Source organism: Rousettus aegyptiacus, unplaced genomic scaffold (assembly GCF_014176215.1).
Source record: "Rousettus aegyptiacus isolate mRouAeg1 unplaced genomic scaffold, mRouAeg1.p scaffold_m13_p_16, whole genome shotgun sequence".
Classification (NCBI taxonomy): Eukaryota; Metazoa; Chordata; class Mammalia; order Chiroptera; family Pteropodidae; genus Rousettus; species Rousettus aegyptiacus.
Window position 1 is genome coordinate 52,798,863 of NW_023416291.1, and position 10,376 is coordinate 52,809,238.

At 61.9% G+C, this 10,376-nt stretch overlaps 1 protein-coding gene across 2 annotated transcripts; it reads right to left on the reverse strand.

Moving 5' to 3' along the window:
* Positions 1-3,694: 3,694 nt before the first annotated feature.
* On the reverse strand, positions 3,695-7,336 carry NMRK2 (nicotinamide riboside kinase 2). Of its 2 annotated transcripts, none has more exons than XM_016163566.2 (7): positions 7,205-7,336; positions 5,713-5,803; positions 5,331-5,379; positions 5,094-5,250; positions 4,752-4,823; positions 4,333-4,439; positions 3,695-4,010 (listed from the first exon to the last, which is right to left on the reverse strand). In XM_016163566.2, the coding sequence occupies exons 1-7, from the start codon at positions 7,303-7,305 to the stop codon at positions 3,925-3,927; spliced, it is 663 nt and encodes a 220-aa protein (XP_016019052.2). In that variant the 5' UTR covers positions 7,306-7,336; the 3' UTR covers positions 3,695-3,924. The 2 variants fall into 2 exon arrangements, with proteins under 2 accessions (XP_016019052.2, XP_016019051.2); XM_016163565.2 differs by having other exon boundaries at positions 7,184-7,333.
* Positions 7,337-10,376: the final 3,040 nt, after the last annotated feature.

The following is a 10,376-nucleotide window of genomic DNA, read 5'->3' on the forward strand; positions in this document are numbered from 1 at the left end:
ATCCTATAATTTGGGGAGACTCCTCCGCACTCTTTCCCACAGGGGCTGCCCCGTTTTTCACTCCCGTCATCAGTGAGGGCTCCCACTTCTCCGCGTCCTCGCCCGCACTGGGTATCTTCGGTTATTGTCGTTTTTTTAAGTTGGTCACCCAGTCGCTACTGTTTCCGTAATGATCGAGGAGTCCGGGTTGCCGGGCAGGGCCCCCCGGCTGCCCCAGGGACCGCCTCTCCCATGTCCCCGTCACAAACTGCCCTATCTCGGGCCCGGCGGCTCGGCTTTGTGCCTGTGGCGAAGGGCAAGCTCTGGGCAGGCCCACCTGCCGCTGCCTTCCGACCCTGCAGCAGCTCCCACCTGCCCTCAGAACGCAGCAACCTCGGCCGCAGGCCTCCCCTACGGCCGCCTGTCCCCACCGCCCTCTGCCCCAGACCCCGCACACACCACGCCTCCAGGCCGGTCCGCAAACATTTCCTGCAAAGGGGAAGGAAGTAAACGTGTGTGGCTTTGCAGACTCGAGGGTCTCTGCCAGCGACTCAGCTCCGCCCTCACAGCAGGAAGGCGGCCGCGGACAACACGTATGGGCATGGCTCTGTGCCGATAAAACTTTATTTATAGACACTGAAATTTGAATTCCACATGATTTGCATGTGTCACGAAATTTAATCCTTGTCCTTTTCCCCCTGCCAACCGTTGAAAAATGTGAAGCTGTCCTCAGCTCGAGGGCTGTACAAAAGCATGCCGTGGTCTGGATTTGGCCCACGGGCAGATTCGTCAACCCAGGTGCCACACACCAAGGGACGTTTGGTGACCGAACTAACATTTAGTGTCCCGCTGAAGCAAGTACCCAGTTCATCTGCATGACAGAAACATGCTATTAATGTGTTTTCGATTAAAGTCACAAATGTTGAGAAGGTCACTGAATTAAGTAAAAGTCACACTGGATTTTTTATTAAGTCCTAAAGGATTTTTGCACAGCTTTATCAAGATGGTATTAACGTACCACATAATCCACCCGTCGAATGTGGTTCAAGTTTTAAAATCTAATCAGAGGGTTGTGCAACCACTAACTGCAATCGATTGTCTTTTTATTTTTTTTAATTTTTTTGCCCCCCTCCCTCCCCATAACTGCAAACAATTTTAGACTATTTTATCCTTCCCCCCAAAGAAGCCCCGGCCTCATCGGCAGTGACTGCCTGCTCTCTGCGCCCCGGCCCCTGGCTGACACTCATCTGTGCCGTCTCAGAGGATCTGCAGGCCGCTACCCCCTGAGGGGCCGCTCTCCTTTGCTCGCAGTCGGGCGTCTTCCCTCTGTCCCCCCAGGGTCCTTCCTTTGCGCGCGTGCACCGAGGCACCCCTCAGTGTACCCACGTTTTTCTTCCTCTTACACAGTCATACTGGATTAAGGCCCCCCACAACCCCTTTGCAGCTTGATCGCCCCAAACACAGTCATATCCTGAGGCCCCGGGGGTCAAGGCTTCGACGTGTGAGTTTGGGGGACACGAGGCAGCCCGCGATGGTGTCTTTGTTTTTGTTTTTGTTTGTTTGAGGGGAGGAGAGAACATTCAGATCCTGCTGAGTCAACAAGATCACGAGGTTCAGAGTCGTTAGGGACACCGTTGCGGGCGGCCGAGTGTGGACTGGGACACGGCCCGGCTGCCCACCGGCCTGCAGGCTCTTTGGCCCTCCTCCGGGGCCCCCACGCAGTCCGCCGGGCTCAGTGCTAACGCTGAGAAAGTCCTCTGCGAATTGGGACAAGGTGGTCACCATGCTAGCGGCCCGGATGGGGACTTCAGGTTGGGGGGAAGGGCCCACGAGGCCTTTGCTGAAATAAGGACCAGGGGGCAGCCCCAGGCCCAGAGCATGTGGGCACCCCTGGCTCCGCTGCGGGTGGCTCTGCTGGGTCGCGGGGTCCCGGGGCCACAGGAGCGAAGTGGGGCGGGCCGCGGTGACTGCTGCGCGGGGCGATTTCTGATCACAGGCTGCGTTCAGAGCGGACAGCCGCCCAGTGACCAGCCAGTTGGGAGGCTCCTGGGCAGGGGCACGAGAGGTGAGCAGCAGACTGGAACCCCAACCCCGGGGCGGGGCGGGGCTCGGGGGACTGCTGCCCGCATGTTCCAGTTCCAGGGCAGAGGGCCGGGGGCCTCCGCGCTCACAGAGACCCCCCTGCCCAGTGGCCCCTGCTTTGGAGGGCCGTGGGGCTGTCGCAGATGGAGAGGTGAGGGGTCTGGGCCACGCGGTGAGTGAGGGGCAGAGCTCTGCACCCTGACACCCCTGTCCTGTAGACTCTTCCCAGTGACTGCAAATAGCGCAAGGAAGCCTGTGGGACCTTCGCCCCACCTGCGACCCCCTGTCGCCTGCAAACGCTGGCCTGTGGCTGATGCCCCGCCCCCAGAATCACCTGGGGCCTGGGCCTGACCCTCCCTCCCTCCCTCCTCTCTTTTTCTTTTTATTGAGGTGCAATTCACATAACATTAAATCAACCATTTTGAAGTCAGCGGCTCGGTGGCATTTAGTGCATTCTCAGTGCTGTGCAGCCGCCACCTCTGTCCATTGCAGGTCCTTCCCCCACCCCCAGGAGAAACCCGGTCCCCATCAGCAGGCGCCCCCCGCACCGTCCCCCGCCCCGGCCCCTGGCAACCACGAACCCCCCTCCGTCACGGCCGACGTGCCTGTGCTGGACGTAAATGGCATCGCGCGCCGTGTGGCCTTGTGTGTCTGGCGTCTCTCACCGAGCACCACGTTTTCGGGGCCACACACCACACTGTGGCGAGTGCCAGCGCCTCCCCCCTTTGCACGGCTGAGCGCCCCTCCCCCGTGTGGACGACATGACGTGACGTGTGCACCCCGCCACCGTCCGTGGGCGCTCGGTGGCTCCCGCCCCTTGGCCACCGGGAATACTCCGCTGTGAACATTCAGGCACGAGTTTTGACTGAGCACCTGTTTTCAGTGCTTTTGGGGTGTATTCCTAGGATTTGGGGGGTGTACTCCTAGGAGCGCAATTGCTGGGGTACATGGCGATTTGTTCTCTTATTCCTTTTTCTGATTTCCAAATGTTCCCCGGCTCTGTCCAAACCCGGCTGGGCTGTAGGTGTTTCGTGCCTTTCTGGACGGAGCGGGCTGGAGGCAGCGGCTCGGCAGCTGGCCGTGGGGCGTCACTCAGTCCAGGGGTACCCCGTCCCCCACCCCAGCCCTGGGCTCTGGTCTCCACCAGACCTTCCAGACTCCCTTGGGAAAAGAGAACAGGTCCGGGGAGGCTCGGGTTCAAGTCCCAGCTCGGCTGGGCCGCCGACCGCCTCCGAGCCTCAGCCTCCCCGACTCAGCGAGGTTTCGGCAAGGGCCCAGGGAAGCGAGGTTCCTAGGACAGGAACTGTGTCCCTGATGCGCGCCCCGGGTCACAAAGGCTTCCCAGTGACCCCACGTGATGGGTGTCGGCTCCGGCCACAGAGAGGCTGCGGAGGCGTGGTGGGGTCGGCGCAGGCAGGAGCCGGGCGCCCTCAGGCGTGGCCGGCGCCCCTGCTCGGGGCCGCGTGGTGCTGTCTGTCCAAAGCCAGCGGGGAATTTCCCCTCTGGGGAAACCGAGTTCCCGAGGACCCCGAGCAGCCCCTGGGGTCACGTCGGTGAGGGGACAGTAGGGTCCCTTTCAACACCTCAGAAACACCAGGCTGGACCCCAACAGTTAAAAAAAAAAACAGGAGAGGTTTAATACTTAAGCTGCTGAGACGGGACAGAGGCATCTCGGGGCGGGGCCCGGGGCCCCCAGATGCTGAGCTGTGAGTGTGGCTTCCACTCTCGTATGTACAGGTGTCCCCAGAAGGAAATGGTCGAGCAGCGCCCGGCCGGGGATGGCGTGTGGGCGTGCGGGCCCCTGTGGTCCAGGTCCGGGGGCCCCTGTGGTCCAGGTCCGGGCCCCTCACCCCCGGGGCCGGCCTACGTGCGGTTCAGGAGTGCGTTCTGGATGTCCTCCAGGACCCGGTGGAAGAGCTCCTCCCGGGGCCGCGTGCCGTCCAGGTACACTGCAAGCAGAGGCCGCGGTCGGTCGGGGGGGGGTAGGGGGGGCGCGACATGCTGGGCCCCGGCACTGCCGCTTGGAGGCAGGCGGCCTGGGGGGCCGGACCGGGCCGGCCTGGGGGGGGCGGGGCGAGAGGGGCCGGCCCGGGGGGCGGGGCGAGAGGGGCCGGCCTGGGGGGGCGGGGCGAGAGGGGCCGGCCTGGGGGGGGCGGGGCGAGAGGGGCCGGCAGCGTGATCTGAGGAGGGACTTCGGTTCCAGATGGAGCCTGCTTGGGGGGTCGGGACCCGGGGCCCCTGGGACCAGGCCTCGCCCCCTCGGGAGCTCACCCACGTCCACGCCGTCGGCCTCCATCTGCCGCTTGTACTTCTGGTACATGGGCCACACGTGGCCGTCAAAGAGGCCTGGGGGGTCAGGGACCTTGTAGCTGCGAGTACTGCGGAGGGAGACGGCCGACAATGGCACCCCTGTCGCCCAGGGCTGGCACCGTGAGCAGAGCCCGGGGGACGTGGCCCCGGTCAGAGGTCAGGGACACCAGCACTGAGAAGGCGCCCACCGGGCCCGAGGCCTCAGCTTTTGGCACTTTCTCCCCCAGGCTTGGGAGATGCCCAGGGCAGTGCATGGGCGGGCCAGGCTCCGGGGCCCGGTCAGCCAAGTCCCCAGCCTGGGGCTAAGGGTGGCTCGTGTCCAGCAGGCATCATCGGTTCCCGGTCCCAGCGGGGAATGCAGACCAGGCCTCGAGCCTCACCTTCTCCTCCACTTGCATTCCTCGTAGGGGACGGTCAGGAAGTACCGTCGGCTGTACAAGTCCAGCAGGGGCCTGGCGGGGTGGGGGACACAGTCAGAACCACAGGCCGGGCCTTGCCGGGAGCCGCTGTCCACAGCCCGCGGCATTCAAGGGTGGGGGTGGGGGGGCTGGGAGGGGCCAGCCGCACGCCGAGCTTCTAGAAGGAGGACTCAGTTCCCCAAGAAGCCGGGATGTTTGCCCAGACCCTCAAGCTGAGTCCAGCTCTGCCTTCGAGTCCTGAAGGGAGACTCGGGGACCTCTGGGGTGGGGGGGGCCGGTCCGGGGTCGCCCTCAGACACACACTTGTAGCTGTACAGCAGGAAGCCTTCCAGAATGAGGATGTGGGTGTCCGAGGTGTCCGGCTGGACGCTGACTCCGTGAGCGCGGGCGAACTTCTGGGGGCTGCTCGCCCAGGCCTGCACGGTGCTCAGCATGGCCTCCATGTCCAGAGACTCCAGCGCTGGGGACGGGGAGAGCGGGCGTCAGCGGGGATCGGGGGACAGCTTGGGCAGGGGGCGCGGGGCTCCCAGCCGTCCTTACCATCCCACTGCTTGAAGCCGTCCTCCCCGACCGCGATTTGGTCTTGGGGCTGAAACAGAGGAGCCCGAACCCCAGGCTCAGCACCCACCTTTCCACCTCTCCACCATGCTGGGGAGCCTCGGTGGACCCCTCGGCACCTGGAGGGCCCACCATGAGGGGCCCAGGGCCGGCATCAGTCCAATGGAGGACAGGTGTCCCACTAAGACGTGCCAGGCGCATAGTAGGTGCTCAGTAAGTGGGAACGCCTGTCCCTCACTCCCCTGGCCCAGCATGACCTGGGAGGGGCCTGTGTCTGGCCCGGCAGGGCAGTGGGCAGCAGAGGGCAGGGTGGCCTGGGGCCAGCCACCGCCCCCCCCCCCGACCCCTAGGCGAGGGCAGCCACCTTGAAGAAGTCATCCTGGTGGATCACGCAGCAGTTGGGCAGCGCGCTGAGGAGCCTGTTGGTCAGTGTGGTCTTGCCACCGTTGGTCATGCTGCGGAGGCAGTGGACACGTGAGGGGCCCCCCAGAATCGGACTCCGACGTGAAGCACAGAGCCAGAAAGCGTGGGGCCGAGAGGCTGATGTTGGCCGAGGGCCAGAGGGGGCTCTTTCAGAGTCGCTGCAAACCCAGGACGCAGGGCCGGGGGCCCGGTTTCACAGACCAGGAGACTGAGGCCTGAGCCGCAGTGGGCTTGCTTTCTCTCTCTTTTTTTTTAAGGTCAAAATGTTGACAAGTGCAAACCGTGGGGGGTGGGGGGGTGGGAGGGGGAGGTATCTGCAATAGAAAACTCAGCAGTTCATTTTGAAAGTGAAAGGGGCAATTGACCTTATGAAACAGTCGTAACCAAGAAAAGACAAGGAAAGAAAAAGGGGAAAAAAAAAAAGCAATTGGCAAAACAGGGCGGCCGGCTTGCCCTGGTTTGCCGAGGGTATCTCTGCTTTTAGCACAGAAAAGTCCCAAATCCTGGGGACCCTCCAGTGCCTGGAAAACCGGGACGGGAGGTCAGCCTGTGGCAGAACGGACAACAGCCTGGACTCCTGGAGCCGGGGAAGGACGTAGCGGGGTGACTGTCAGGCCTTCCTTGAAACGAGTGTCCCCTCTGACCTGCTGTCCCTGCTCTAGGAATCGGGTGGAAAGCCGGGTGTGGGACGCGGGGTCGCTGCTGTGGATCGGGAGGGCCTCCAGGAAGGGCCCCCGATACTAAGGGGGGCAGGTTAGGGCACCCCCAACGTTCATGTGGACTGTCACCAAAAGGCACGGCTTGTGCCAGCGTGGCTACAGAATTTGCCCGGCCCTCCTCAAAATACACTAGGCATTCCAGCTGGACATAGCAGTCTTAAACCAAGTGGGGGGCAGGGCCCGAGGCCACCCCCTGGGTGGGCGTTCTGGTCCCCAAGCCTGACTCGGGCGAAACGCTTCCCCAGCATCAGCTTGAAAGGCAGGTGGTGGCCGGTACTGAAACAGAGACACCGATCCCGGGAGAAGGGAGGCCCCTGCCTGGCGCCAGCTGCACAGGCCACAGGGGGCGTCACTCTGGGGGCTCCGCCCCAGCGGGCACGTGTCTGCCTGGGGCGCAGGGAGTCCTCCGCCCCCAAGGAGGGCCTGGGCCGGTTAGGAAGGTCTTCCTGAGCTTTATAAAGTCTCCTGTCCCCACTGATTTTTGGTTTTATACCGAGTATGGTGGGGAAAAGTGACTTTAGTTTGAAAATTGAAGATCGGGCCCCGCGCCCATCCCACCTCCAAGGGCAGAGGCCCCGCCCCGCGCTCAGACCTCGTTGCGGCTCTGCGACCCCAGGCCGCCCGTGGTTCATTCCGCGCCTCCCCCGCGCCTGCGCCCCGGCCGAGTCGCCCCTGGGCGTCTGGGCAGCTCACCCTCCGATGCCCACAATGTACTTCATCTCCACGAGGTGGGGCGGCGGGGACCGCGCTGGGGCTGCAGACTCCTGGGCACCTGGCTGGGTCGGACCCCGCAGTGAGCTGCGTCCCAGCTTCATTGAGAAAACCTGGCGCCTTTATAGGCCCGGGCAGGCCGGAGGCCGCCCCGGGGGAGGCGGCCCGCGGCCTATGGGCAGTGTGGCCAGCAGGGTGGGGGCGCAGGGGCCCAGCACCTGTTCCCGCCAGATGGAAATAGCTCCACGTTGCCTTTTGCCTAAATTAGTCACGGGCCAGCGGGGGCGGGGTGGTAGATGTCACCACCCCCCCCCCCCCCCCCCCGGCTGCCTCCCTTCCCCTCCTCCCCCGACCGCCCACCCCCTCCTCGCTCCTCTTCACGGGGCAGATAACACCCCAGCCACACATCTCACCTCCCTAAAAATATCCTGCCCGGTGTGTCCCCTGGCCTGACCCTGACATTAAGACTGGTTCCAATGGCACCCAGGAAAGGGAACTCACCGGCCCCACCCCCTGATGGCAGGAAGGTCCCTTCCTAAGGGGAGCTGTGGCCCAGACGGGCTTAAAGGCCAAGGAGGTAGGGCCAGGAGGCCTGGGCTCTGGTGACACAGGCCCTGCCAGAAGATCGCAGTGTGACACCGGGGGCCCTTCCCTGAGTGCCGCGTGAGGCCCCGAGGAGTCACTGGGGTGGGCCTCGTGCCTCTCAGCAGCCTGGGGCGGGGCGGGGCTGGGGCGTGACCCTGCTGGCCCCTGCTCTGTCCCCCTGGGGGCTGAGGGACACCCTGGCCCAAGGTCAAATGGCTGCTGGTGGATGGAGCTGGGACGCACGTGGGACCAAAGGCTCCGCCAGACCCTGTGAGGGGAGCAGCTCCCACTGTCCTGTGTGACCTCGGCTGAGCCATGTGACTGCTCTGTGCCTCAGTTTCCCCCTAGGTAACATGAGCTTATGCTAGCTGGGCAGAGGCTACTATTATTGTCATTGTTATTTTTGTGATCTTGTGATTAATAATATATGTATATTTGGTCTCAGTCCCAGGTCCTGGCGCAGAGCTCCTCAAACCCTTGCAATTTTCTAAGTGATGAGAGAGAGTATCTTTTGGTGCAATATTTGGACTTTCGTCCTTGGTTCCTGAAATAGAGCCAGAGAGGTAAAGATGAAAACAGTATCTCTTGCTGTCTGTGACAAGCCCTTTTAACTGCACCTGAGTTTATGCCGATAAAGTGACTTTGGAAAGGCCCCGTAACTGTGGGATGGGGGCTGGTGGCCAGGGGCACCAGCCGGGGTTACAGGGCAGAGCTTTCAAGGGAGAGGGGCTGGCAATTGTGTCAATCACCAAAGGCCGACGATTTACCCAGTCACGGCTCTGTGATGAAGCCCCCGCCAAGCCCCTAAATAAGGGGGCTCCAGCGCCTCGGGGTGGGCGAGCACACCCACATGCTGGGGGTGGGGGGTGGTTGCTGGAGGGGGCAGAAGCTCCAAGCCCCTTCCCTGCACCCCGCCCTCCAGGCCTCTTCCGTCTGGCTGTCCCTGAGTTATGTCTTTTCATGATAAACTGGCAATCCATAGGACTCAGGACTTTCCTGAGTCCTATGAGCTGCTGTAGCAAACTGTCGAACCCAAAGTTTCAAAACCCCCCAATTTGTAGCCAAGTGGGACAGAAGTGTGGGTATCCTGGGGACCCCCTGCTTTGGACCAGTGTCTGATGTGGGGACAGTCGTGTGGGGCTGAGCCCTTACCCCGTGAGGTGGCACTAACCCCGGGTGATGTGGTAACTGAGTTGAGTTGTAGGACACCCCGCTGGTGTCTGCCCAGAACTGGGGAACGGCGTGTCGTGGGAAAAAGTCCCCCGCATCCGGTGTGCGAAGTGTTGGTGTGAGTGTAGAGAGGGGACATAGTTTTCTCTTTCAGTAGTAGTAATAATAATGACAGCAATATATTTATAACAATGCCGTAATTTATATGCAAATATGCAATAATATAATAATTGTTATTAGCTGCTGACTTGGTTTGACTCCAGAGGGGTTGGGGGCAGGAAATGAACTTGAATCACGTGGAGGCAGAGTGGGAAGGGGTCTCGGGAATTGCCTCGCAGGCCACCCCCCCAAAGATGGGAGAGGAAAGCAGGAAGAGACAGGAGACGGCCCAAGGTCATGCAAGGTCGCCAGAGGCGCTGAGCTGTGCCCCTTCTCGCCCCGTTAAAGCTCCTTGTTCTGAACCTCATCCCACGACCAGCAGGCATCACAGCCTTCAGAAACGCACAAACGGAAATGACCCCTCTGTTCTCGGTTATAGTTTATTTCACATAAAAATACCCCTAGGTTCATGGAAACGTCTTCACATTACACCAGAAATCATGATGGATTGTTTTTGTCCTTAAAAACCGCACACCTTGCTGTCGGAAGGATGAGCCTGTGAATTGCGACTTTGGGCCGGACTCATGACCCCCCACACACACACGTCACAAGACGAAAACCCAACATCCCTTTACGACCAAGGCTTGGGGTCCATTGTGTTTGGGCTCGAACTGCCTGCCCCGCATGCCGACCTTTCTCAAACCCGAGTTGGGAGGGTGCAGGTAGCAGCCCATCCGGACACGGTGGCCTTGCAGCGGGACTTCTGGCGCTTACGACAGGTGCCTGGCCCGGAGACAGCTTCCAGCTTCCCGGGGGTCTCCCTCTGTTTGGGGACAGTGCTGTGGCTGAGTCCGGGTCCCTGGTTCCGCTCACCCAGGTGTCTGTGCTGCTGGTGGTCCGGGGGGCGGCCTCAGTGAACCTGCTGAAATTTCTCATGTGGCCAGAATCTTCAGCCTCCCAGGTCCTCGAGGGCTGGATGGGGTCTGCCCCTTTGCCGTCTGCCACTTCTTAATCGTCAGATGAAGCAGAATGAATTGGTTCCTGTCCCGTCCCTGGCCGCTTTTCACTGGCCTGCTGGAGATGCCGCGTGCCCCGGTGGGAGCTGGGAGCGCTCAGGATCCTGTGTCTCTCAGATGAGCAGAGCCCGCCACCAGGACCTGGGGTTTAGAGGCGGGGCTTGAGGGAGCTTCTGGAGGGAAGCCCCCGAGGGGCCCGGCCCATCCACCAACCTCTGCTGCCTCAGGCTCCAGGCGGCTTCCCGGGGCCTGGAACAGGGTCCATGTCTTTTCTTTGACATTTGGGAAACAGAGCAGAACCTCAA

Coding starts and splice junctions, on each gene's coding strand:
- NMRK2 (XM_016163565.2), bottom strand. CDS start 7,305: ATGAAGCTGGGACGCAGCTCACTGCGGGGTCCGACCCAGCCAGGTGCC. Junction 4,824..5,093: donor TTCCTGCTGTACAGCTACAA/GTGTGTGTCTGA, acceptor CCACCCCGCCAG/GCCCCTGCTGGACTTGTACA. Junction 4,440..4,751: donor GAATGCAAGTGGAGGAGAAG/GTGAGGCTCGAG, acceptor CTCCCTCCGCAG/TACTCGCAGCTACAAGGTCC.